General features: G+C 53.3%; 2 protein-coding genes across 8 annotated transcripts in view; one reads left to right on the top strand and one right to left on the bottom strand.

Moving 5' to 3' along the window:
- Positions 1 to 13,119, top strand: part of KIRREL3 (kirre like nephrin family adhesion molecule 3) — a 599,492-nt gene extending 586,373 nt beyond the window's left edge. For 2 of the 3 annotated variants that reach the window (XM_043873461.1, XM_043873479.1), the window contains 6 exons: positions 1,174 to 1,372; positions 2,352 to 2,387; positions 5,974 to 6,081; positions 7,518 to 7,627; positions 11,566 to 11,652; positions 12,337 to 13,119. In XM_043873461.1, the coding sequence (XP_043729396.1) occupies positions 1,174 to 1,372; positions 2,352 to 2,387; positions 5,974 to 6,081; positions 7,518 to 7,627; positions 11,566 to 11,652; positions 12,337 to 12,780 (984 nt within the window). In that variant the 3' untranslated portion in view covers positions 12,781 to 13,119. The remainder of the gene's footprint in view (positions 1 to 1,173; positions 1,373 to 2,351; positions 2,388 to 5,973; positions 6,082 to 7,517; positions 7,628 to 11,565; positions 11,653 to 12,336) is intronic. The other variant, XM_043873470.1, reaches the window with a different exon arrangement.
- Positions 13,120 to 22,234: 9,115 nt separating this feature from the next.
- Positions 22,235 to 27,553, bottom strand: part of ST3GAL4 (ST3 beta-galactoside alpha-2,3-sialyltransferase 4) — a 54,007-nt gene continuing 48,688 nt past the window's right edge. For all 5 annotated transcript variants that reach the window (XM_043873524.1, XM_043873528.1, XM_043873516.1 and 2 more), the window contains 2 exons: positions 23,161 to 23,304; positions 22,235 to 22,885 (listed from right to left, as the gene is read on the bottom strand). In XM_043873524.1, the coding sequence (XP_043729459.1) occupies positions 22,799 to 22,885; positions 23,161 to 23,304 (231 nt within the window). In that variant the 3' untranslated portion in view covers positions 22,235 to 22,798. The remainder of the gene's footprint in view (positions 22,886 to 23,160; positions 23,305 to 27,553) is intronic.

Raw genomic sequence — 27,553 nt, forward strand, 5'->3', positions numbered from 1 at the left:
GTGTTGTGTGTGTGTGTGTGGGGGGGTGTATCTGTGTTGTGGTGTGTGTGTGTGCGTGCACGTGCTGTGTGTGGGGTGGTGTGTGTATCCCTGTTGTGATGTGTGTGTGATATGTGTATCCATGTTGTGATATGTGGGGGGGGATGGTGTGTATATCCCTGTTGTGATGTGTGTGTCTGTGTGTGGGGTGGTGGGTATATCCATGTTGTGATGTGTGTGTGTGTGTGTCTGTGTGTGGGGTGGTGGGTGTGTCCATGTTGTGATGTGTGTGTGGTATGTGTATCCATGTTGTGATGTGTGTGTGGTATGTGTATCCATGTTGTGATGTGTGTGTGGTATGTGTATCCATGTTGTGATGTGTGTGGTATGTGTATCCATGTTGTGATGTGTGTGTGGCATGTGTATCCATGTTGTGATGTGTGTGGTATGTGTATCCATGTTGTGATGTGGGGGGTGGTGTGTATATCCCTGCTGTGATGTGCGAGTGTGTGTCTGTGTGTGGGGTAGTGGGTATGTCCATGTTGTGATGTGTGTGTGGCATGTGTATCCATGTTGTGATGTGTGTGGTATGTGTATCTATGTTGTGATGTGTGTGTGGTATGTATATCCATGTTGTGATGTGTGTGGGGGGGTGGTGTGTATATCCCTGTTGTGATGTGTGTGTGTCTGTGTGTGGGGTGGTGGGTGTGTCCATGTTGTGATGTGTGGGGGGGGGGTGGTGTGTATATCCCTGTTGTGATGTGTGTGTCTGTGTGTGGGGTGGTGGGTGTGTCCATGTTGTGATGTGGGGGCGGGTGGTGTGTGTGTCCATATTGTGTGTGTGTGTATGTGTCTGTGTGTGGGGCAGTGGGTTTATCCATGTTGTGTGTGTGTGTGGGGGGGTGTATATCCCTGTTGTGATGTGTGTGTGTGTGTGTGTCTGTGTGTATGATGACGGGTATATCCGTGTTGTGGTATGTGTGTGTGCATGTGTGCTGTGTGTGGGGTGGTGGGTGTGTCCCTGTTGTGATGTGTGTGCATGTTGTGCTGTGTGCACACGTGTTGTGACGTGTGCTCTGTGGCAGTGATCACGACTGTGGACCTGGCCACGTGCACCCAGGGGCGGGGAGGCCACCCGGTGGTCCTGACGGGTGGTCCTGGGGGATGACCTCCTGATTCTGTGCACCTGGGCAGGCCTGGTCCTGGAAGGAGAATGTGCTGGAATCGGGCACATCGGGCCGCTACACGGTGGAGACGGTCAGCACAGAGGAGGGCGTCATCTCCACGCTGACCATCAGCAACATCGTGAGGGCCGACTTCCAGACCATCTACAACTGCACCGCCTGGAACAGCTTCGGCTCCGACACGGAGATCATCCGGCTCAAGGAGCAAGGTGGGGCGGCCAGGACCGCCAGGGCCATGGGCCGCAGCCGCTCCCTGCGAGGGCAGGGCCCCAGGCTAGGTCCTCCAGGGTCCTAGGGGCACAGGGCTGCGTCCAGGGTGCCCCTGCTAAGCTGAGGGGTGACCCTTGCACTGTCTAGTCCCTGGCGTGCAGGGGGCCGGGCTCAGCCGTCTGCAGTTCCCTGGGGGACACATGTGGACCATGGTGCTGGGAAGGAGATGCCAGCCAGAGGGCAGTGCTCAGGCTCGGAGGAGGGAGCCTCAGAGGGGCGTGGAGGGGATTCCAGAGAAGCTGGGCAGGCAGTCCGCCAGCGGCGCTCTGGATCCTGAGGTTGGCTGGAGGTCTCGCCCTTTTCCAGGGGGTCAGTCCAGGGCAGACAGGACGGTCCAGGGGGCCTGGGCCCTGGCAGTCTCTGACCTTCCAAGATGAAGGCCCACCCACAGGCTGTCCGGCCCTGGGAGAGATTCTGGGCTGAGCAGGTGGCCTCAGCTGGGCCCCGGGGGCCGCGGGGCTGCCCTGTGGATCATGCACTGCTCCCAACGCCTCCTCCCTGATAGGTGCTGCTTTGCATAGTGCTTTGCCCACATGATTTGCATATCATCCACACATCATCCCAACCCTCCCGGTCCCCTGTGGCTTACCCTCCGTGTCTTCCCCTCAATGCCCCCACTCCTGTGCCTCCCCTTAGTGTTCGCACCCCCACCTCCTCAGAATCGCCCCCCCACCCCACCTCTCTCTCTCTCTAGCCCCACTCCCCTGGAGCCTCTAAGTCAATCTGAACCAACTCCAAGTTCAGGTTGGCTAGTCCAGATCTCTGGGGTGGCCCAGAGCCATGATGCAGGAGGGAGCACCCCCCTCCCGTCCCTCTGACCCTCCAGATGGCTGCCCCACCCCACCCCCCCACCCCCAGTCCCGTCCCACCCTGGCCAGCCAGGCCCTGGCTGTGGACGCTTGCTTTATTTCCACACAGGTTCGGAAATGAAGTCGGGAGCCGGGCTGGAAGCAGGTACGAAGGAGACATGAGACTCCCGGGATGGGGAAGGGACCGCTGGGCTAGCGGGGGAGGGAGCCCAAAGCGGGGATAGGGAGGCCGGGGCAGGCCGCTAACTTCTCTGCCCTCCCCCCCATCTTGAGGGTTTAGTGCAGTGAGCAGCAGGGCCAGGTCATCAGGCAGGGTGGGTCTAGGGACCCCCGAGACCTGTCTCCTCTGTGGCTGCGCCCGCAGGCTCCCTGCATTCCACACACCAGCTCCTGCTCCTCCCTGTCCTCCCTCCCGTCCTTCCTCTTTGGAAGCCCTGGCTCCTCCCCTCTGGGGTCAGCTCCTCCCCGCTGGGGTCAGCTCCTCCCCGCTGGGGTCAGCTCCTCCCCGCTGGGGTCAGCTGGCCCTGCCCGGCTCCTCCCGCTTCTCACCATCACCACCAGCTTGGCCGTCGCTTCCAGGACACCAGGGCTGTCCCACCCTGCTGTGACCCGCACAATCCATGCTAACTCCACGCTTCACGATGGCTGGCTCCTAACGCCACTCCTGCATTCCCCATGGAACTGTCATCTCACCACGAGGCCGTTAGGCACTGCCTCCCTCCCCAGCGACTTCGGCAGCCAAGGGGTCACCAGGCTTCCTGGGTTGAGTTGTTCTGTCTTGGGACCTCCTCAAGAGGAGAAACCCCCACTCCCAGGGAGAAACCCAGCAAAGAGAATCAGGACTTTGCAAGCCAGACCCCACAGTGTTGACAAAGGCCCTGATGAAGATGTGGGATGCTCTGCCCTGGTTCTCCCACCACACTGGCCAAGAAAGAGCTAGGACTGGTCAGTTCCTCCCACAAACTCCTGGTGGGGCCCACGCACACCCACCTTCTCTGGGCAGATGGCCCCTTTAGAAGCATCAGTCCCTACACAGGCCACTCAATGGGGCAACACAGACTCCTGCTGTGTCCCCCCTGTCTCCATCTCTGCTGGGTCTGCACACTCCTCTGAGCTCCCTGATACCTTCCTTGGTGGCTGAGATTCCTGGGGTGGAGGGAAGACTCTGTCCCTCTCCAGGCACATCCCAGAGAGCCCTGTCTAGAGAGGGACGCCCTGTACAGGTGACCCGGCAAGGAGGAAACATGCATAGGCCTTTATGGTGGGAATGCCACCCGAGTGCCCTGCCACACGGGACCCTCTCCCTCTGCCCGTCCCCCCAATTAAGACAGTTCTCCAGATAAGATGGTCACACACCCACACCCTATCCAGCTGTTAACGACTTAAGGAAATGTGGCCTCAAGGATGCCAGAGGCAGAGATCACCTTAGATACCACTTTCCTGGTTCTTGGGTTTCATGGACATTGAGGCCCAGGGAGGCCCCACCTTCATCCTTTGCTCTGGGCTCAGCTGACACAAGACTGGAGTTTTCCAAGGACTCCTAGACTTCCTAGGAGAGACTTAAGTCCAACCCAAATTCATCAAAATCAAAAGCATTGCACCAACGAACTTCCAAAGCAGTTTTCCTTCCTGCGAGGAATTGAAACCTGAGACGGAACCATCTCACTGTCAGAACCAGCTCATGGGGCTGGCTGAGGTCAAGCCCATTGTCTCGCTTCTGACTCGTGAGACCAGGCCAACACCTCCTGTTTGTTGCCTCCCCTGCCGCCCCTACAGGGGTCTCAGCCACCACTAGGCAGGTGATGAATGGAACAGCGTGCAAGTCTTGGGCTGGAAGGGAAATCCCAGGGTGACAGCTCCTTCTGAGAGAGGGACCCCTCCCTCTCCCGCCAGCCTCTCCAGGGGCTGCAGTCTGCCAGGTTCCTCCTCTTTTCTTCTCTTTAAAGAAAACAACAGTGAGACAAGAGGCCAACCCCAGTTGAAGACAGACACCTGGAGTCTCAGTCGTCTACTCTGAGAACACGCGGTGGGAGAGGACCTCGAAAGTCCTCTAAAAGGAACTTTGTTCTCGTTGTATCTGCTGTGGTCCTCCTTCCCACACAGACATGGGGGCAAAGGCTTGCACAGTTTCGGGTACCAGCCTATGCCAGCCTTTAACTGCCTGCATTTATCTATATGAATCCCAAGGGCTTCCCCTGGTGATTCAGTGGTAAAGAACCCACCTGCAATACAGGAGATGCAGGTTCAATCCCTAGGTCAGGAAGATCCCCTGGAGGAGGAAATGGCAACTCACTGTCAACTTGCCTGGAAAATCCCATGGACAGAGGAGCCTGGTAGGCTACAGTCCATAGCGTCGCAAAGAGTCGGATGTGACTTAATGACTAAACAATAACAACAAAAACCCCAACCCGGCCCCCCCACCCCGCCTCAAGGCAGGCACTATTACCATCCCAGTTTACAGATGAGAAAGGAGAGGTAAAGTTGGTTGGTCTGGGCTGAACAAAGGCTGAGAGAGTGGAAGATCCATGTGACGCAGTGTGCGGAGCTGGGCAGAATGAGGAGGGCAGTTAAGAGGAGACCTGGGTTTGCACTGGTTCTACTTCATCTGCGTGTCCTTAACCAAGTCACTTGACTTCTCTGGGCCTCCGGGTATCCATCTGTAAATGGGAGGTTTGGACTCTGTGAGCCCTAAGCTGGCCCTCCCCCTCCATTCCTTATTTATCCCCCCATGGACACTGCAGGGCCCCACATCTTATGCTCAGGCCCCCTCTGCCACCACAGAAAGGTCTGGACCGTCTGGAAGAGCGACCCCACCACCCTAACGTCACCCTAACCCTCCCCCTCCCCACCCGTCTCTACTGGAGGAGGGCGTGAGACACACTTCAGGAACTCAACAGGAAGTGAAGCCCTGCCTGGCTGGCGTTCCGGGCGCCTCTCTGGCAGGGTGGGGTGTCAGGATTCCTGCCCGGGAGACTGGCCCGGGAGAGGCGGGAGCAGGACTGGGTCTCTCTCCTTAAAAAGGTGGGGGGAGGGAAATCCCTGGTGGTCCAGTGGTTAGGACTCTGCAGGGAGCACGGGTTCAATCCCTGCTCGGGGAACTAAGATCCTGTGTGCTGCACGAAGTGACCAAAAAATTGGGAAAAAAAATTTTTTTTTCCTTCAAAAAGAAGTGGGCGGGGAGCTCTGATCCTGCCCACCCGCCTCTAAGACTTGCCTCTGGCACCTTCCACCTGTGATGCCCAGGCCCTGAAACTGCCTCAGACCTGAAAACTCTCTGAAAGCTGGTTGTCCGTGTCCACCCCCAGCCCCGGGAAAGGGAAGAGAAGGAAAAGACAGAGCAAACAAAAGCAGCAGCAGTGACCATGGTCATCTGCCAAAGAAAAGCCAGGGACTTAAGACTCTCCCGGTTTACGCCCGCGGGGCGCTCAGCTGCACCCAGCCTCACCTCTCATCTCCACGCTCCCCGCCCCTCCATGTCTGCTTGCCTCGTCTCCCCCTCATCACTGCTCCCCATCTTTCTCAGTCCCCCTGCCCCCTCCACGTGACCCCTGTCCCCGCCCGAGCTGACCCCCGTGGCCTCTGCCGGAGCCTGCCCAGGCCCCCGCGGCCTCTCCCAGGCGCGCCCACGCCCAGAGCTGGGCAGGGGCTGAGCCCGAGGAGCTGGGTGGAGTCCCCGGGGGAGAGCGGACTGTCCCGGCTCCCCAGTCAGCCCGCCTCCTTCTCTCCCGCAGAGGCTGTACCGATGGCCGTCATCATCGGGGTGGCCGTCGGAGCTGGCGTGGCCTTCCTTGTCCTTCTGGCAACCATCGTGGCCTTCTGCTGCGCCCGCTCCCAGAGAAGTACGGGAGGGAGCGCCGGGAGCTCGGGGAGGGGGACAGAGGAAAAGGCCAGGCTTAGGCTGCCCCGGAGAGCAAGTAAGCGGGAGCAACAGGGGCCCCACCAGTGCTGTGAGCTTCAGGGGCAGGGCTGCGTCTCACGTATCTTTCTGCATGCGGTGCCTTGCCCCGCATCCGGGACACAGTGGGCACGCGACTGATGCTGAGCTGGACAGAAGTGGACGTCCTCCCGCGGGGCCGTCGGCTGGCACCTTGGACCGAACACACACCACACTCCCTGTGCTTCCAGAACTGTACTGAAATCCCTCGGGAGGGGCGGGGGTGGGGGGCAGGAATCCTTGCCCTCTGAGATCTGCTAGTCCAACCAGAAAAGCCGGTCACCCACACACAAAAATAAACAACAAAAGCATTCAGGGAATTGCTTCGTGTGGACTTAGTCATTAGCCATGAAGTGGGGGTGTTGATGCCCTCTTGAATCGTGTGTGCCTGGACTCTCCATCCTGAGTGTAGCTCTGAAATTCTGTGTGCTAGACAGACACCGGGAAGGGTAGGTGGGATGGTGGAGCCGTGGGAACAATAGAGACACAGTCTTGCTGCCCCACCTTTTCTACCCAGTGACCCCCGGGCAAGCCACAGCTACTCCGGGCGTCCGTTTCCTCCTGTGTGACAGCAAGGGGTCGGCTGAGGTGAACTTCAGGGTCCCACCCGGCTCTAACATTCTGTGAGCATAAGGCACCAAGTGAATCAATGGAGGAAGCCTGCTCCCTCCTCCACTTGGCAGCCTTCACGTGTTGGAAGAAGGCTGCCTATGTCCTCCCCTCCAAGCTGAGTAGCCTTGCTCTCTTGAGGGCTCCCACGGATGCAGGGTCAGGCCCTCCCTCCCCGCCCACTCAATGGACTCCATAGGGAAGTGTATTTTAGCAGGAATTTCCTAGCAGAGCTCTCCAGGCTATCAATGGGCTCCCCGCTCTAGAAGCCGTTAAGCTCTCCATCACAAAAGCTGGACCACACTAGCACAGGGGTGCGTCCGCTTCGGGTGGGAGCTGGACCAGAGGATCTCCAGGTCCTTTCCCACAATCAGAGGTGGGATTCTCTGAACAGAGAGACCAGAGCTGGGTAGGGCAGGTCAGAGAAGACTTCTAGAAGGAGGTGAGAACTTAGTAGGATGACCAGTGGCCACAGGAGCAGGAGTGAAAGGCTGAGAAATGTGCAACCAGGAGCCCTCAGAGAAGGCCCTGCCCCAACAGCAGCCCCCAGCACGTCCAGACAGGTGTTCTATTACTGGGGTGGGGGTGGGAGGAGCGGAGCGGGGATGCATGAAACTGCTGAGTTCAGGGGCCGGAGAGTAGACCCAAGGGGAGTGGGGAGCTTGACAACTCAGGCCCTGAAGTCTGAGATAACAATTGTCTGTCGTCTATGCTTTCTTATTTTATGTCCAGATCTCAAAGGTGTTGTGTCGGCCAAGAATGACATCCGGGTGGAGATTGTCCACAAGGAGCCTGCCTCGGGCCGGGAGGCTGAGGAACACCCCACCATCAAGCAGCTGATGGTGAGAATATCATCGTATCCCCGCCCCCCACCCAGACCTCTGTGCCCTGAAGGTCCCAGAACCAGAGGCTTCCTGATGCTCTAGATGCTCCTGAGAACAAAGCATCAGCCAAGATGTGCTTCTCCGCCTCCCCCTGGCCCCCCACCTCGCTTATAGGCCAGGCATCCACAGGCAGACCTAGGAGGCACCGTGGGTTGGGTTCCAGACCACCACGATAAAGCGAGTTTCATGCATTTTTTGTTGGTTTCCCAGTACATACCAAAGTTACATTTACACTATACAGTTAGTTTGTTAACTGTACAATAGCATTATGTCTTTTAAAGTGTACATACCTTAATATAAAAGTACTTCATTGCTAAAAAATGCTAGCCATCATCTGAGCCTTCAGTGAGTAGGAACATCAAAGATCGACTGATCACAGATCCCCATAACAAAGCTTATACTAATGACAAGGTTTGGGGACTTCCCTGGTGGTCCAGTGGTTAAGATTCCTGGTTCCCATTGAAAGGGGAGTGGGTTCAATCCCTGGTTGATGAACTGAGATCCCATATGCTGCACAGCCCAGCCAAAAAAAAAAAAAAGGTTTGAACTATCATGAGAATTATCAGCCATGAAGTGAGCAGCAAACACTTTTGTGAAAATGATGCCAGTAGACTTGCCCAACACAGGGTTGACACAAACCTTGGATTTATTAAAAAAAAAAAAAAAAGGAAGAAATATTTGCGAAGTGCAATAAAACTAAGTATGCTTGTATTCTCAGTCAACAAAGGTGTATAGTGTGTCTACTATATCGTGTTTGAAGTTCTCAGAGACTCAAAGACAGCTAACATGCATTCCCAGCTTTCAAAGAACCCAGCTGTCCGTAGGGAGAGAACACATACACTGTTCAGTCGCTAAGTCGTATCCAATTCTTTGTGACCCCACGGACTGCAGCACACCAGGCTCCTCTGTCTCCCAGAGTTTGCTCAGATTCATGTTCATTGAATCAGTGATGCCATCTAACCACCTCATCATCTTCTACCCCTTCTCCTTTTGCCTTCAGTCTTTCCCAGCGTCAGGGTCTTTTCAAATGAGTCAGTTCTTCGCATCAGTTCTTTTGGTGGCCAAAGTATTGGAGCTTCAGCTTCAGCATCAGTCCTTCCAGTGAATATTCAAGGTTGATTTCCTTTAGGGTTGACAGGTTTGATAGCCTTGCTGTCTAAGGGATTCTCAAGAGTCCTCTCCAGCGCCACAATTCAAAAGCACCAATTCTTTGGGGGCTCAGCCTTCTTTATGATCCAACTCTCACATCTGTACATGACTTCTGGAAAAACCATTGCTTGACTGCTTGACTTGACTATTAGGACCTCTGTCGGCAAACTGATGTACATAAATTGTCATAATGTGATGTGACATAAGATATAATCCTATACACATACACACATGGGTATTATCAACGTTCAGTACATGCCTTCTCCCCTACACCCAACGGAAGTCTGCAATAAGCATAGGTTCCTCTTCAGGAGCTGGACTGTTGTACACTCATAACTTCTCCGGCAACCCCAAGGCCACTCCTTTTCCTCCTCCTCCTGATTTCCACTGATGGACCATGACTCATCCCTCTGTGCAGACAGACCCTGGAAAACTCTGCTAGAATGCTCTGTTGCATAGTGTGTCACAGTTATAATATGTCAGAGGAGCAGCAGCAAGCCAGTGGGCTAACAGCCTGGGCCTCTTTGTGCCCCAGTCTTCTTATCTAGGAAATGGGGTGCAGGTCATGCTGTACATGGCAGCGTGAGGGCTCAGTGGGTAAACCCCTGAAGAGCATGGAGCCAGTGGGACACAGTGAGGGCGCCAAGGAAGGGGAGCTATTTACGTCAACATGAAGTCACCTGTTTCCTTATCTGCCTCCACTAGAGGATGAGCAAGCCGCCTTAAGTCAGCCCTGTGTCCCTGGCGCCTTCCACGGTCCCTGTTAGATGCTCGCCGCCATTCAGGGAATTAAATTGACGTCTTCTCTGCTGCTCTTTTTCTATCCAGTTGATTTTCCGGTCCTGTGAATTTCCACTTCACCATCTTTTCAAATAGGTGCCTCTGCCACTTCTTCACTGTTACTCCTTAGCACAGGCCTCACGGCTTCCCTGGTCCATGACAGACAGCATTCTCCCAAGTGGTCCCACATTCTCGTCTTTTACCATTTTACTCACCAGAGTCCTTCTAAAATGCACATTTGATCCTGTGGTATGTGGGACCTTAGTTCCCCAGCCAGGGATCGAACCCACATCCCCTGCACTGAAGGGTGGATTCTTAACCACTGGCCCACCAGGGAAATCCCACATGTTTCTTTTCCATAGTACATATATCTAATTACCTGTAAGCATCACCAAGAATCCCAGAGTTTCTCAAAGGTCTGCTAATGTCTACTTCGCCCAAGCAAACACAGTATCTGACACATAGAACAGTCATTCTTACAAGGGAGGGGACCACAGCCCAGACCTGGGCAGGAATGGACATCTCTGTTGATGAGCTTTATCAAGTCTGGTGTGGAGGTCCCCATGCCTGTCCTTCATCCCCCAGGGACCTTGCATTCCCTCCCAGTGGGATGTTCTGAACTCCCCTGACTGTCTTGACACCACTCTCTGGTCCAGACCCTAAAGAGTGGGGGTCACTCAGCAGTCAGTTAAGAGTAGGGGATAAGCCCAGCAGTGAAGCCCACTGAGGGCTCCCCTTGGGGAGACCTTCTTTCCCCTGCCCTGATACAGCCCAGTATGGAGGAGAAGCAGGCTTAGAAGTTGAATCTGGTGGGAAAGAAGAACCCAATCAAGATAGCCATAGCAATACTGGAAAATGAAAAAAGCAGCATTAGTGGGGAGTTAACAGGATGGAACAGCCTTGATTAATTCTCCGGGGCCCCAAAAATAGATCAGGAAAATGAGTCACAAAGAAAAAGACACGTCCCAGCTCCGAGAGTGGGTGGGACCTGGACCAGATTGTGTCAGGTGTGGAAGTGATAGATGGGAAGAACATTCTGTACCACGAGACAGGCACCACTGTGGCTATTCAGACTAATTAATGCACCTACTGTGTGCCAAGTATGCTTTATCTTTCACCTTGAGTATTATTTTTTTAATTTTTAGTAATTTTGAGGCATGTCCCTTCATTCATTCATTCATCTGACATAAATATAACATTTCTGACAGCCCTGCTGTATGGCAGGCACCACACTGGGCACCCACAAGTCAAAGAATTAATACAACACAATTAAATATGATTCCACTCCAAAAGGATTTTGGTCAATGACCACAGGCACTGTACCAGGCATGCTGGAGACCCAAAGAGAAACAGAAATAGATCCCTGCCCCCTGACTCTCTGGCCTCCATTCAGGAAGATAACTTTTAATAATAGTCTAAGTCCTTGCAGTGAATAACAGGTGAGACCCTAGTTGCCACCTCCTCGCAGGTAGCTTCCATTGATTCCTTCTCGAGGTCCTGCCCGCTGCCCAGAGGTTCTGCAGTTATTTATCTACAGGTCCACCTCCTGCTGAGCAAAGCTGTTTCATAAAGTCTCTTGATCTTTGTTTGCCTGGCCTTCAGCACAATGCCTGGCCTGAAGTCAGTAAATGCTCACAATTGAACTGAATCAAAGTGAAATCCCTGGAGGTGATAACAGTAGCCTACAGAGGAAGGGAGGAAAGGAAGGGAGTTCGTCTTAGAAACGGGCCTTGCACGCACCCACCTCTTTGTCTCCAGCTCTCACGAGGGGGTGGGGATAGGGGTCCAAGGGTCCAAGAACAACAGTGAGATCTGGAATCTCCTCTGGACTCTTCTCACCTGTCTCTGGGGGAAGGGGGAGGCAGAGATGGCAAGCATCTTTCGAGTTCATTTCTCCAGCTTTCCCCTGGGAGGAGTGGACAGTCAGCCCACTTCCTACCCTCTGAGCAGCTGTTTTGGGGTTGTAGATGGACCGCGGTGAATTCCAGCAAGACTCAGTGCTGAAGCAGCTGGAGGTGCTCAAAGAAGAAGAGAAGGAGTTTCAGAACCTGAAGGTAAGAAGAACCCCGCTTACAGTCACCGCACGGCCTGGATTCTAGGCTTCAGCGCTGATGACCCCAGCCCCAGATCCGGGCAAACCACAGCAGCAAATAAGAGAAAGGCCAGAACTCACCTTGGGGACCTCTCCTCTCAGTGAAATTGGGATCACCCCCTCCCCCACAAGGAGATGAGAGAGTTAACTTTCTTGCCAATCACATTTATAATGAATTTCCGTGTTCTGGACTAAAACAAAAAATAATGAAAGATTCTCACATGATCTTGAGCTAGCTGCCCTGAAATAACAAAACACACCGGGCAAGACTGGGTTTCCCAGGTGGCGCTAGTGGTAAAGAACCCGCCTGCCAATGCAAGCGGGAGATCAATCCCTGGGTCGGGAAGATCACCTGGAGAAGGTAAATGGCAACCCACCCCAGTATTCTTGCCTGGAGAACTCCAGGGACAGAGGAGCCTGACAGGCTACAGTCCACAGGGTGGCAAAGAGTTGGATACCACTGAGCAATTAAGCACACACTGGGCAAGACGCTACTTGAATACCTGTCAGCATCCTGCCCAGGCTAATAATCCACACCCCCACTCTGACCCCCTGCCTTCCTCCCCTGCCTTCCTCCTGTCTGTCCCTGGCCCTTCCCCGCTGTCCATCCAGTGATGTGACAAGGCTCTCCCTCCGGCCCCTGCAGGACCCCACCAACGGCTACTACAGCGTCAACACCTTCAAGGAACACCACTCGACCCCCACCATCTCGCTGTCCAGCTGCCAGCCGGACCTGCGCCCCACGGGCAAGCAGCGCGTGCCCACCGGCATGTCCTTCACCAACATCTACAGCACGCTGAGCGGCCAGGGCCGGCTCTACGACTACGGGCAGCGGTTCGTGCTGGGCACGGGCAGCTCGTCCATCGAGCTCTGCGAGCGGGAATTCCAGCGGGGCTCGCTTAGCGACAGCAGCTCGTTCCTGGACACGCAGTGCGACAGCAGCGTCAGCAGCAGCGGCAAGCAGGACGGCTACGTGCAGTTCGACAAGGCCAGCAAGGCCTCGGCCTCCTCCTCCCACCACTCCCAGTCCTCCTCGCAGAACTCCGACCCCAGCCGGCCCCTGCAGCGGCGGATGCAGACGCACGTCTGAGCATCCCGGACCGAGGGTGGGGGACGGGGCGGAGCTCGGTCTGGCTCGGCAGAGACTTTGCAGAGGACCCCGGAAGCAGCCGCCTCCAGGACAGCCCCGAGGGCCACCACCCTCCCCGCAGCCCCGATGGATGGAGCACAAACGTGGGCCCAGCGGCAGCGCACGGGGGCTTGCGGGTGGAGATGCGGGCAGAGGATGCAGCCGAGAGGAGGTGTGCTCTTTGCCGGCCTCTCCTCCCGGCCTTTTTCCGGAGGCCCTCCTCCACCTGCCTCTCCCACAGGCTCCAGAGGCAGCTAAAACTCTGCTTTCGTGAACTGTACCCCTTGCTGCCCGCCAGCCCTCCCCCCATTCCTGTGCTTCAGTACCGCAGCCCTGGGGAGCAGGGGGTCAAGCGCTCGCCGGCACTGAGCTACCCCGTGCCCCCTGCCGCTCACAGCCCAGACCCGCCGAGGCTGGGAAGCCAGAACCGGCCCTGGCCCTTGGCCACCACCCAATTTGTTCGGTGTTTTGTGTCCATACCCTTGCAGTTCTGTCCTTGGACTGGATGCCTCAGCTCTACGGTGGGACTGGTCTAATCAGAGACTGTGTCTGGGGGGGTGGTGGAGGGGAGAAGGAGGGGGAGTGTGACACCCGGGGACCCCTGGCCAGGCTGTGTGACCCAGAGCCTCCCCCCACCCCTGCTTCGTGTACTCCTCCCCCGCCACCCCTGCATATTCAGAGTCAATATAAGGAGTGTGAGAGCTGCTCTGGTCAGGGTTCTTTAAACAGCGGTTGGAGAGACTGTGTCTGGGGATGCATGGGGTTTGAGGGGACCAGCAGGCCGGCCTTCCAAGTGATGAGACTCGCCTTCTCAGCTGAGCCTAGAGGCACACACACAACCGTGGTCCTGTCTTCAGTAAGACTGCAGGGGCACCAGAGGATGCGAATCAGCTCCTCATGCCTACCTGCCACCTGAGAATAAACATTAGGGGCCCTGCCTCCAAGAGATCCGTTCTGTTCTTTTGTTCCTGCTGAGCCACGGAAGACCCCAAAAGCTCAGAGGATGCTTTGGGAACCCAGGGTTCCTGGCCCGGCTTTCATTCAGCTTTTCCAAGCAGTGGAGAGCTCTGGTTGCGATGGCAACAGGACCTAGAGGCAGACTCCTCTAGGAAGTGCCCAACCCAGAAGGCGCACGAACGCGGGGCCTCACCAACCACCTGACTCATGCCAGATACAGCTCAGGGGCAAAGGGGCCAGACCGCATTGGTGGGGTCCTTCTAGGCCTTTCTTCTGGCAGTATTCTGCAAAGTCAGCTCCCTCCACTGGGGGTTCAGGGGAGGAGGCCCTCTTCAAAGAGCCTGTGCCACCAAGCAACCGAACACTATGAGACTCAAATGATGTTCTTTCTAAGAATGGCTTTGTTTGGGTGGAAAGCTTGGCATGGTGATGGCCAACAGGCTGGCGTGGATAAACAGGGCCAAATTAGAATGCTCACTCTGTGAGCTTTGCGGAAGCCATGTTGTCCTGAAGGTTGGAGGTTCCTCCTAAGTTTTAGCCTCTTCTCCTCAAACCTTCCCTGGAGTCCTTACCCATCATGGGAACCTTCATCACGAAAAGCTGCTTCTCCACAACATTGCTTCCTTGGACAGCCTCAATACACAGATTCTATGCATCGCCTTTCTAACATCTCCACTCAGAGGATTTATCTACTTCCACCATATTTCCTATTGCTTCAGAACCTCCAATTTCCTTCATATCTTCCTTTATAGCCCCCAAGCCAGAGGGAGTAGAAACTGATTAAGAACTCTAAGTGTACATCCCAGCCTCACAGCTTGCTCCTGGTACCAGAGTACCATTTCTGGCCCAGCACAGATGCCTGTGGGCTCCAGCTTAATTTTTTTTTTTCCTAATAATTGCTAACATTTTAAAATTGAATTTATTTGGCTGTGCTGGGTCTTCATTGCTGTGCAGGCTTTTCTTTAGCTGTGGCAAGCAGGGGCTACTCTTTGTTACCTAGCCCAGGTTTCTCATTGTGGTGAGTGCTTTTGTTGCAAGGGCTCTGCGGGCTATGGGCTCTAGGATGTACAGGCTTCAGTACTTGCAGCACATGGGCTCAGCAGTTGTGGTTCCAGGGCTTGAGACCACAGCCTCAATACTTGTGGCGCACGGGCTTCATGTGAGATCTTCCCAGACCAGGGATCGAACTCGTGTCTCCAGCACTGGCAAGCAGATTCTTTACCACTGAGCCACCAGGGAAGCCCTCTAAGTCTTCTAATCCCACAAGCCCTCTAACCCCACAAGTCTTCTTTCCCATATATATTTTGCCTTTGCTAATAAAGAATAAGGGTGTAAGATCAAATGCAGAATGCCTTGATGTGCTAGAATAGGAGGAGGATGACCTAAGATGATCTGTCCATTCACTTCTCCTGCTCTCCCCCACCTTGGAGGCGGGTGGGAAATTGACCTTCTAATCCTCACCACAGCCTACCTTGCCCCTTACCCCCCATGCAATCATCACCACCCCCAATACACAGTTCTTCTAAAAGGATGGAGGTGCCTGTTCTTTTCTTGGAACCCAAGGTTATGGTACAGAATAACCTGGGAAGAAATCTGATCTCCTGGAGAACAGAATCCTCTTTTCCCTCAGAGGCTCAGACACTCCCAGGGTGGGGCTATGGACATCACAGAAGATGGGGCTGCACAGTGAAGACTTGGCTACAAGGGACGACCCCCTGAGCCCTCTCCAAGGCATAGACACAGCAGAGAATCACTGAAAGGGTACGAGATCACACGTAAGCCCTGGTGAAAGAGAAGAACACAGGTAGGTGAAATCAGTAAGCTCTACCGCCAAGGCATTGAGAAGGATGCTGGACTGAGCTATATACATCCTTTTACCCCTCTGGCCCCATTTACTTCTCATGCAGGAGTGAAAGGCAAAAAAGTTGGTAAAGGGAAGTGTTAAAAAAAAAAAAAAAATTAAGGCAATGGGAAGCCCTGAATTTCCCTGCAGGTGACTTCACATCAACTGAAATAAGTGCTTCACATTTGTAATCTTATTTAATTTCTATATTTCTACAAAGTATCACCATTTAACAGACAAGGCAGTGAGGCTTTAAGAAACCAAAAGACCAGCCCAAGGTCACAGAGCTAACAAGTGACGCGCATGAGATTAAACAGATGCTTTCCTCTGTGACATGTTTCCATCTACAGCAAAAGCCCAAGGCCACTCTCATCCTAGAAAATGCCCAGTGCTGAAGGCCATAAGCAAGGACCCACTCGGGGGCGGGCAGAGGAAGGGCAGGCTGCAGCTCCAGTAGGAAAGCATGACTGGCATCCTCCACCCCCAGTCCCCGAATGACCTGGAGAGACAGCAACTTCCTGGGAAAGTGCGTCTGTGTATCAAATCACTCCCCCCCCACGCCCCATTCCCAAGGCCAGGATCCAGCTTTCCGATAGCTTTACAATTCGTTATTGGCTCCGAGTCACTGGCCGAGGGCCCAATTTCTAACTCTCAGGCTCGTTATCAGTCTGGAAAGCCCAGGGTTATTTCCACCATGTCTTCAACTCTCATGGAGTGGAAGGTGGTCTCATACAAAGCACCAGGGCACCATAGTAAACCCGTCTCTGATGGAGACAACTGAAACAGTGCTTAAAGGCACAGGCCTTGAAGCTGCCTGGGAGCTTCGGGAGTGGAGGGGAACACGGGAAATAACAGCAAACGTAATGCAGCTTTTGGGAGATTTCTCAGAACAGGAGAAAAGGAGCCAACAAAAATTCCTTTTCACTTCCTATATGGGGGAAGGGCATACACGGGGCACATGGCCTTTGCTATGACATGATCAGAACTGAAATCGCCAGGTATGCACTCCTGCCCTTCCCACCAGCCCTTCCCACGTATGCATGGTTTGTGATGCCACCAGAAAAAACCACGAGGGGGGAGTTCTGTAATTAGTTTCTTCTAAGAAGTTTCCCTATAAAATCAACTCTCTGTTGAAATAAAAGTATAAATATTTAAATAAAAATGATCCTAATTTGCATATAGATGTTTCTTTCAAAAACATGAACGTTTAGACATAAACCGAGGACATTTCAACTAAATCTTGATGTCTACTTCCCCTTTAAAGAAGCCTCTTACAGAAGCTGTTTTTTAGGAGCTGTAACCACAGGCCAGCCATTTGCAGCTTCAGAATCAAAACTACAGGATCTCTGAGACTCACTGATCAAACACTCCCTTGCTCTGATGTTACTTCTCAAATTCCGTAAGGCTCATCTTTTCCCCAATCCCCTGTGTTTCCATTTTCCTAACTAGGTCATCAGTTGGGAAAAATGAGACAATCCCAAGCTACTCTTCTTTTGAAACATAAGGATTTGTTTTCCTGGATGAACATATTTGTGTTGCAGGAAGAGGCCCGTCCACACTTTCCCTCTCTAACTGCTGTTCTTCCTGGCTCCATCTCCTCCTCCTCTCTGTTGGTGAAATCTTGGACATGTACTGAAAGCTTTTGGACCACAGGTCCTGTGGTTTCACACCTACCACAGTCCTCATCTTTACAAGGCCTTTTGTGAACACATGACATTCACAAGATCCATCGTTGAGTTCTGGTCTACATCCCTGGGGCCTGTATCTGCCTGCCATTCCGTGTTCCAGAGCTCCTCTCTGGGCCAGCCGGCTCGGCCCACCCACAGGGCTGGGATGGCCTCAATCCCTGGGCCAAATATCTTCCCTGTGCTCACCGATCAGGGAGCCCCGGCCACACAAAGGAACTTCCTTCCGTTGCTTCTCAAACTATGGCCCTTGGAAATAACCTTGGAATGCTATGAGAACAATCACATAATGCTTCTCTATAGCTGTCTTCTTTGGAGTGAATCTAAAGTACTAAGATTCAAAGACAAGGTATGTGAAGTCTCAAGAAACAGGTCTTCTTAGGGAGAATCGGGGTCTTATTAACTAGACCTTACCTGAAATCTTCTCCTCCTTATACAAAAGGAGAAGTGCCACTGAGGATAAAAGCTGAATATAGGGATTTATCCCTGCAAAGGTCATCCTCAATTAAGCAAAAACAGGTTCAAGGGAACTAAGTTCAAGATACCACCTTCATCACCTTTGTAAAGAAATTAAAGGGCCAGGGCCTTACTGCCCAAGGATTAGAAGACAAATTCATGACACTAGTGGGCTCTGCACTTGGGAGAAATACTGAGTGGAGAGGGCATTAGTGATAAAGTGATATAGGTAATTCAGGACTTCTACAGCAGAATTTTCAGATGAGAATTTCCTATCTGACTTTTAATTAAAATTTTCTCTAGTTCTCTTGCCATGTGGGGCTACAAGTGGAACAGAAATGTACAGAAAAAAAGCACAGAACTAGAAAGAATCTCCCTACCAGACTGTAACTTGTCCTCTTGTGATATTTTTCTTTAGAAGAGAAACACATTTTTAGGCAAGTGAAGACACTCCTTAAGCATTAAAGTTGATGATGTACATAAATGATGTTATAGGAAACCTCAGAATAATAGACAGTTCTGGAACAGCTTAGTTAAGTAACTCCAACTTCAATTCCCTGGGGTGATTCCTATCATTCCCTCCACAAATTCCATCCTGCCAGTCTTGCAAGATTCTTGACAGGAAACAGCGTCTTTCTTGAGGGGTGCAGTACTTTATTTATTTATTTATTTATTTTTTTTTTGGGTGCAGTACTTTAAATTGGTCGTCCCAGGAAATCTGAACTCTGGCTCCCAACGTATTGTTTTTCCTAAAGCCTTTTGTCAAATCCTCTGGGCTAACCCTCCTACACAGGACTGCAGTCTCCCCAACTTGCTCCCAGCTCCCTGCACTCCCTTTACTTGAAGAGGGGGAGCCCCCAATACATTAGGGCTCCCCCCAAATCTGTCATCTAATAAGACCCAAGGTTCATCTCCCTGCCTCAATTCTCAAGTGCAGAATCCCCACAAACTCTAACAAGAGAGGTCAAGTCACTAAGAAAGATCTGGTCAAGAAAACCGTCTCTTAACTACTGACATACACACATAGAAGATTTCCTGGAATCACGTCCGGTACAAACCAAGGAAATGCTCAAAACTAACAAATAATTTTCTGAAGCTATAATTAAGACATCAAAACAGTCAGATGGTTTGGAGAGAGCTTACCAAGTATTAAGATGTACTTCTCAGCCTTTGTTTAGCAACCTGCCCTGGGAGGCTGCCTGCCATGGAAACATTGTTGTTCAGTCCCCAGACCTGGCCACTCTTTCCAACCCCACTGGACTGCAGCACACCAGGCTTCCCTGTCCTCCATTATCTCCTGGAGTTTGCTCAAACTCGTGTCCATAGAAACAGATAATGCCACCCCAGAAACACCTTTCTCCAAAAGCACCTGAGCGTGTCTGACTTCAACTTGAAAACCATTGCCAGAGAGCAGTTTGAACTCACAGTTCTTTGCTGTTTTCTGCGAAGCCTGCATTTGAGTCCTCTTACCAGCCTCTTACCTTCCTCTGCTGAGCTTGTTGGTGACTTGAAGACACTTTTCTGTAACTAGCTCTACCTGGGCATACGTTTGACCTTCCAGATGGACCTCACCTGTTTCATATGCTTTCAGGTATTCTTCATCATGCAAAAAGTAGCTTTACAATCTAACACTGACATCATACTTTACAGTCGACCCGATGTTTTGCCAGACATATTCCCACTAGATCCTTAAAACCTCCTTATGGGACAGGCATGCGTAATCACTATTTTACAGGTCACATGACACAACACGGGTTTGTGTGTGGGCTTACAGGTAACTGTCTCACAGGCAAAACCACTTCCGAGTTCAAACTTTTAGCAGGCTGCTGGCCAGTCTCTGGGGGAAGGCAGTTGGATGTATTCATGTCCTCGGAAAGTGTCAATAAAAACCCGAAGTGTTCAGCACTTTCACTTAATGTGAATACAGAACATCATTTCGATGTGATGATGGACTAAAGCCTTAAGCTCTGTCTTGCCCAGCTAGGAGGTGGAGCTGGTTGTTCCGCCTCTTCTCCGGGCCTCTGTGGCTGAGAGATGGGCCGCCCGGTCTACACCGCACCGGGCGGATCTCCTCCGATGGCCGGCAGCCCGAGTCTGTGTCACCCCCGCCCCGGCGGTGACATCAACGTAGATCACATGCGCCAGCCCCGGCGGAATTTCAGACGAGCCCCCCGGAAAAAACCGTGGTTCGCCTGCAAACCGGGCAGACAGACGGGCGCGGGCTCGGCGGCCGCTGCCAGGGCCGGAGCCGGTTGCCAGGGAGGCGCCGGCCTCTCGGCAACCCCGGAGGCCCCCGGGCGCACCGCGCTAGGGCGCCGCACTGCCTGGGCGGCCCCTGCCCCGCGCCCGCTGGGCCGACAACGCGTGCGCCGCACCGGCCTCCGCCCCCGCCCGCGGGACAAAACCGCGCGTGCGCGTAATTAACGCGGCTCAAGGGCACCGGGGATTAGCCTGCGTTTTGCACGCAGACCGTTGAGTTGAAAGAGGCCCGTGAGATTATCCTGTAGTCTAGACGACCGGAGCAGTGGTTGCGGGTGCTTGTTAAAATTCCAGATTCATGGGCTCCATCCCCAGAGGCCTGGGTAAAACCCGAGAATCTGCATTCTTAAATCACACCCAGATGATTCAGCACCGGTGGCCCTCATTGGCTGGACCCTCCCTCCTATTTCAAGGAATGTAGGAATTGGAGCACAGACGTGGAGAAGTGATCAGCCCAAGGTCGTACAGAATTAAGTGGCAGAGCCCGGTGGAGGACCCACATTTGTGGGCCGGCAGTCAGGTGCTTTCCCTCTGCCATGCCCTGCTTATCTCCTGCCTCCTTTTCCCGGCGGCCAGGTTTAATCAGAACCAGGTAGGTGGGCTGGCGGGCAGTTCATCCTCATTGGCCAGGCTAACTGAAGAATGACAGTCCCTTTCTCAGAACTCGAAAGAACTCCATCCAGCAACTCCTCATGAAAGCTCCACTGCCTGCCCTGGGGCCCCTGGTGCTGCCTCTATCCGCCCGGGATTGGGGTGCCCGGGATTAGGGTACCCTGGAGAACGCTGACCCCACACCCCCACCCAAGGAGCAATGGCCAGTTTGGGGGGTATACACACCCCCTTCCCATACACACTCCTGTGTGGATGTAATCATGGAGGACTGTCTGTGTGTAGACTTCACAGGCTTCATGCCAAAATGTAAATCGCTCCCATGTCTATGTGTGTGTGTGTGTGTGTGTGTGTGTGTGTGTGTGTCTATGGAGTTTGGAGGAGGGTGGTGGGTATGAGTTTGGTTTCTGGCTCGAGTTTAGGCACATCCAGTAACAGGCAGTGGCCCCAATCCAGGACAGCTGGACCATACGTGCTGACAGCCACTTTCAATGGCCTGCACGGGGAACCGGACACTCCCATGCAAACCCTCACAAGCAGCACACACGCACGCCCGGCGGGGTCAGCAAGGCCCCCCCAGGACAAAGCCTGGAGACCAAGCCCGCCCATGTGGAGGAGAAAGGAGGGGGCCTGGGGCTGCAGCCCTATTTGCTCTCACCCCTGGGAGGACAGCAGCTAGCAGAGAGGTTCTGCCAGGCTTCCGACAGAGCAAGTCCATCTCCTGCCATGGTCCTCCGCTCCTCCGAAATCTCTGCCCCTCCTATCTGTCCTGTCCCAGCCTTGCCGTCTCAAAACCTCAAGGCTGCAACTCTTTCCGAGAAAGCCAGGAACACAGCTGTGAGTCCCTTCCCGCTGGGGGAGGTCCGGCTCTCCCTCCTGGCTCCAGATGTAAAGGCACAGCTGGGAGAGTGGCGGGACGCCACTTGGCAGCTCAGCCAGGTCTGGGAAGATGGGAAAGCAAGCCGGGCAGAGACCAGCAGACAGCAGGGCTATCAGGATTATAAAAACCTGGCCCAGGGGGAGAGGGGGTGGAGGGCAAAGGCATTCCATCATTCCACCCCCTGGCCCAGCGACTGCTCTCCGGCCTTGCCAAGCCCTCAGACACCACCCGTGCCCTGCCCATCCCAATTCTGGCTGCCTGGGCCCCTGGCAGGACTTTTTGTAAACCCCACTTTATGATTCCCACTTAATCTGAGAAGGAAACTTGGCTTTCTTTGTCTGTCTCCACCCTTGTCCTCAAACACACACCTTCCAACATGTGATTCTGGAAACAAGGCTGGTGAGGGAGAGAGAGGGAGGGGAATGAGGGTGCTGCCACTCCCAACCACAGGCATCCTCCTGCCCCTCCTACCTCTGGAGAGAAAACCAGGATGCAGAGCCAGGCTAGGTGTCCAGCAGACAGGGCGTCTGAGCACCAGTCGCTTGCCTGCTCTGCCAGGGTGACAATGCATGACTTGGCATCACCCAAGCATCGTATTCAGTACACAATGACTTCCCAGATAACCCTGGCCCGCCTGCCCGCTACGGGGCGAGGGGGCCCACCACTGTGGCCCACTCCCCATCCGTGTCTTCTTCCATCTGAAAGGACAAAGAGTATCACAGCTGCTTCTGTTTTAGGAAAAATAGTTTAATACTTTGTAACCTATTTTAGGTCACTTCCACCATGGAGCCCCTGCGCCAGTGCTCTTCCCATGCCTGCTGGGAGGGAGCAGCCCCTCTCTGGGGGGGGGCACCGCCCACTTCAGACGCCCTGCCCTCCTGGGAGGCCCACTCTGGGCCTAGGCCGTAGTGGGCGCATCACTTCTGTGTCAAAAGTGAGCAGGACACTGCCATATGCCCCCTCTTCTGGATGCCACGGGGCCAGCCCACAGCACGTTCCTACCCCTTAATTAAATAGCCCCTTAAATAATCTCCCGACACTGGCAGAGAGGGGATGCCACAGAAGCAAGCCCCCGTGCCCGGGCCCAGCCCCTCCTGCCCCAGGGCCTCCACCCTGACTCCATCTGGCCTCCACCAGAGCAGCCAGGGGCACGGCCTCGTCTCAGACCTGGCCCCCTCCCCACACAGGAGAGGGTGAGTCCAAGCAGGCCACGCTGGCACCCGGCACCCCCAGAGGCACGGACCGGGGCTGCTCAGCAGGGTGAGCCGATGGGAACAGCTCCTGCCCGAGTCAGAAGTAAGTGAGGTTCTTGACCGCTCCAATCTCCAGCATCCGCTTGATGGCCAGGGCCTCCTGGGAGACATTGTGGCCTGACCACTGTGGAGACAGCCAAGGAAGCAAACTGAGGAACTTCTAGGCAGCTCTCTGGCCCTCCCGTGACCCATGCCCAGGAGCTCTGTTCCCCGGGCTGGCTCTCGCAAGGAAGACAGAATATGGAGGATGCTGGCCTGGGAGTCCAGATGCCACGCTCCCAGTGCTGACTCTGCGTGACCTCACAGGTGAGTCATCTCTGGGCCTCCAGCACCACCCTCACTCACTCAGCATCCCCAGGCCAGTCAGCCCCACCCAGTGCACCAGCAGGGACCGCTTACCATCATGGACTTGAGCGTGATATACTCATAGTAGTGAATGGACTGCTTCTTCTGGTGGGCGTCTGGGTAGCCGAAGCCAGCAATGTGCACCAGGTCGCAGAGGTGGAGGGCCAGGGTGATGGCCAATAGCCCTGTGGTGGGCTTCTGAGGGGCAAGGGGTGGGCAAGGTATTAGAGGGAGCCGGAATCTTTCAGCACCTCTAGGCCAGCGCTCTGCGAGAGAACCTTCTAGTATCACGGAAATGTTCTTCATCTGTGCTGTCCTATATGGCAGTGACGAGCCACGTGGGGTTCATGCAGCTAAGGAACTGAACTTTTTATTTTATTCAATTCTAATTAAATTTTAAATAGCCTCTGGTGGGGAATTCCCTGGTGGTCCAGTGGTTAGGACTCTGACCGAGCTCTCACTGCCAAGAGCTTGGGTTTGATCCCTGGTAGAGGAACTAAGATCCCACAAGCCATGGGACACAGCCAAAAAAACAAAAACTAGCCACACATGGCTCATGGCTACCATATGGCATGCTGAAGCTTGCTTAGTCACTCAGTTGTGTCCCGAGGACTGTAGCCCGCTAGGCTCCTCTGTCCATAGGGATTCTCCAGGCAAGAGTACTGGACTGGGTTGCCATGCCCTCCCCTAGGGGATCTTCTCAACCCAGGGATCAAACCCAGGTCTCCCAGATTGCAGGCGGATTCTTTACCGTCTAAGCCACCGGGGAAGCCCAAGAACACTGGAGTGGGTAGCCTATCCCTTCTCCAGGGGATCTTCCCAACCCAGGAATCAAACCAGGGTCTCCTGCATTGCAGGTGGATTCTTTAACAGCCGAGCTACCAGGGCAGCCGTACCATATGGCATACTACAGCTTAATATATCTGGGGAGGGCTCAGACCTTTGGAGATGATTACAGAATGACGGTAATAACAACAATAATAATAATATCTATGGCTTTCGGAGCACTTGCTACGTGCCAGACACTATGTTATCTTACCCCTTATGTCATCTCATCTGTGTGTGCTTGCTCAGTTGTGTCCGATTCTTTGTGACCCCACGGACTATAGCCCACCAGGCTCCTCTGTTCATGGGATTCTCCAGGCAAGAAGACTGGAGTGGGTTGCCATTTCCTCCTCCAGGGGATCTTCCCAACCCAGGGATGGAACCCACATTTCCTGCCTTGGCAGATGGATTCCTTACCACTGTACCACCTCTCATCCAGTCCTCACAAACACACTTTGAGATGGATACTTTTATTAGCCCCATTGTATGCAGCTGGGGAACTGAGGCTTGGAACTATCAAACAAGTCCCTGCAGGAGTAAAAAGGTTCTGCTCTCCATCCTGGAGACCCTTACCTCTCCCGAAAGCCCCAGGGCGCTCACACTCCCGGGCTGTGTACCCTCCTGAGGGTGGGCTCTGCCTTCCGTAAAGTGGGGTCAGCAGGACCTCCCCCGCCCCCACCGTAGGGGCTGCTATGAAGATCTCAGTTTCTCCACCACTGACTCATTCACAGGGATGTGCCACCCCATAGCCTAACCTCACAAATCCTCTTTCTTGGCTGGGACGACCTGCCTTCCAGACCACTTCAGTGCCCACTCCCATTTTCAAGCCACTCCCCGGATCTTGTCTGACCCTCTAAGGCCAGGTGTTCCCCAGGCCCCTTTCTGAGCTCTCCTATCCTTTCATCTGTCACTTCCTGCCCCAGCCTTCCGTTTCAACCCTGTTGCTTTTACCTCCATTGTGTTATCTCAACCAGTTCAGACCTCTGCCAAACCACACATTCATCACCTTCTAGCCAGCTCTGCCTGGACGTGGACTTTTTAAACTCACCAAGCTCTCCTCTACCCCTGTATTCATGTCGTTGTTAAACATATTACCATCCACCCAGCTGTGCTGGAAACCTGGAACTATCATACATCCCTCAATTTCACCTTAAAATCAATGCTGTAGCAGGAGAATTCTAAGGTGACCACCAATGGCCTTTGCCCTTGAGAGTGTGTGTAACCTATGAAAATGATGAGATATATTACGCTGTGTTAGATTGCTTCATATGGCACAGAGGACCGGAAGATAGATAATCCTGGTGGGCTTGACCTCCTCTCATGAGCTTTAACATCTGGTTCTAGAGGTCAGCAGTGGAGGAAGTCGGACATGTGAAACACAAGAAGGATTTATCACGCACTGCTGGCCTAAAGATAGAGGGGGCTGGACAGCAAGGTATGTGGGCAGCTCTTAACAGGCTGAGGGTACCACCCCTAGGCTGAAAGCCAGCCAGGAAATGGGGACTTCAGTCCTGCAACCACAAGGAACCAAATTCTTCCAACAACAAAAATGAACTTGGAAGGGGATGTCCCCCTCTGAACCTCCAGACAAGAATGCAGTCAAGCTGCCAACTTGATTTCAGCCTGTATATTCTAACCAGAATCCAGCCATGCTGTATTGGACATCTGACCTCCAGAACTACAAGTCAATATATGGGTGTTGTTTTAAGCTGCTAAACTGTGGTCATTTGTTAGGCAGTGACAGGAAACCAACACAAATGTCAGGTTCATCCATTTCTTCTTCCTTCTGCTAGAAGCCAGGTTCCGGTCCTCGTCTCTGGCTTCTCTTTCGAGTCTTCACCCTCTACCATCAGGGGCATAAAATTCCTCCTTGCTGTCCCCCATCCACCTCTTCCTGCACTAGAACTCAGTGCCAGGGGCGCTCCTTGGTCTTGCCTAATGAAACCTTTCCCCAGGTGTCTGCTCCCTGGGCCCCAAGACCCCTCAAGGCCCAACTCTGGTCTCACCTCTTCTGATGGTACCACTCCGGACAGCCCCAAGCAGAGGTCCACCCCTCCTCCAAGACCCTACAGCACTTGGAACAACTCTCTGCTAGAGCATCTTGCCACTCCAGGTTGCAACCTGTCTGTTTATGTGCAAAGAGTATGTCTTACTCCCCGTGTATTCAAAATTGGGGCCTGGTGCTAAGCAGTCACGAAAGCAGGCATTCAACACAGGAAGTTGAATCATAATAGATATTCAGTAAAAAATAAAATCATAGGGAGTTCTCTGGTGGCCGATGCCCAGCTTTCACTGCCATGCATGCATGCTAAGTCGATTCAGTCGTGTCCAACTCTTCACGACCCCATGGACTTTAGCCCACAAGGCTCCTCTGTCCATGGGATTCTCCAGGCAAGAATAACCGGAGTGAGTTGCCTTTTCCTCCTCCAGGGGATCTTCCCAACCCAGGGATCAAACCCACATCTCTTATATCTCCTGCACTGGCAGATGGGTTCTTTACCACTGATGCCATGGATTCAATCCCTGCTCAGGAAACAGATCTCACAAACCGTGTGGCACAGTCAAAAGAAAAAAGAATAAAATCATTTATTCAAAATTTGGCTAATATTTATTGAGCGTTCACAGTGTTCCAACCTTCATGATAAGCACATTACATAATTATCTTTTTAAATCCCAGAATGGCTATTGGAAAGGTCAGTACGGATAATTTCCTCACCACTCAGATAAGAAAGCCAAGGCTCTAAGTGGTTGACTGGCCCAAGGCCACACAGCAAGCAGCACCTTGAGTCCTTTCTCTGTCTGATAGTTACCTCTGTCTCCTACCCCACACAACCTGAGGGCTCAAAGACACGTGGAAGTACCTGCTTGAGATGCTACCCAGTATGATGAAGCCCGCCAGCCAGAGACCACTAGAGAGCCAAAACCAAAACCATAACTTGCTGAGGCACCCTGCCTCCCCAAACTGCCACACCTGGCAAACCACGGTATACAGGACCAACTGCAATTCTTTTAACTCCCTTAAACCAACATGTTCCAAGATCAGATCACAGATAAAGTGATCAAATAGTAACCGAAGGATTTGGGCTGGGCTCCATGTTCATTTGGGCTGGGCTCCAAAAATAAGACTATTGACTCTCCGGAATTCCCTGGCTGACCAGTGGTTAGGACTCTACAATTTCACTGCTGGGGGTGTAGGTTCAACACCTGGTTGGGAACTAAAATCCCACAAGCCACATAGTCCAAAAAAAAAAAAAAAGACTGCTGCCTGTCCCAGTAAATCCCCAGTGTACAGATTCTGATCAGCGCCTGCCAAAACCATCCTCTAACTCTAGCTCCCAAGCTCTAACAACACCCTTCCTGGACTTCCCACTTTGGCGATGCCTCTGGCCATCTCAAGAGTCTGCACTCTTGGGCTTCCTGGGTGGCTCAGTGATGAAGAATCTGCCTGCCAATGCAGGAGATGCGAGTTCAATTCCCGGTCTGGGAAGATCCCACATGCCTCGCAACAACTAAGCCCATGTGCCACAATCACCAAGCCTGTCCTCTAGAGCCTGGGAATTGCAACTGCTGAGCCTCAACTACTGAAGCCCAAACACCCTAGAGCCTGTGCTCTGCAACAAGA

The sequence above is a fragment of the Cervus elaphus genome, chromosome 2, assembly GCF_910594005.1.
Source record: "Cervus elaphus chromosome 2, mCerEla1.1, whole genome shotgun sequence".
NCBI lineage: Eukaryota > Metazoa > Chordata > Mammalia > Artiodactyla > Cervidae > Cervus > Cervus elaphus.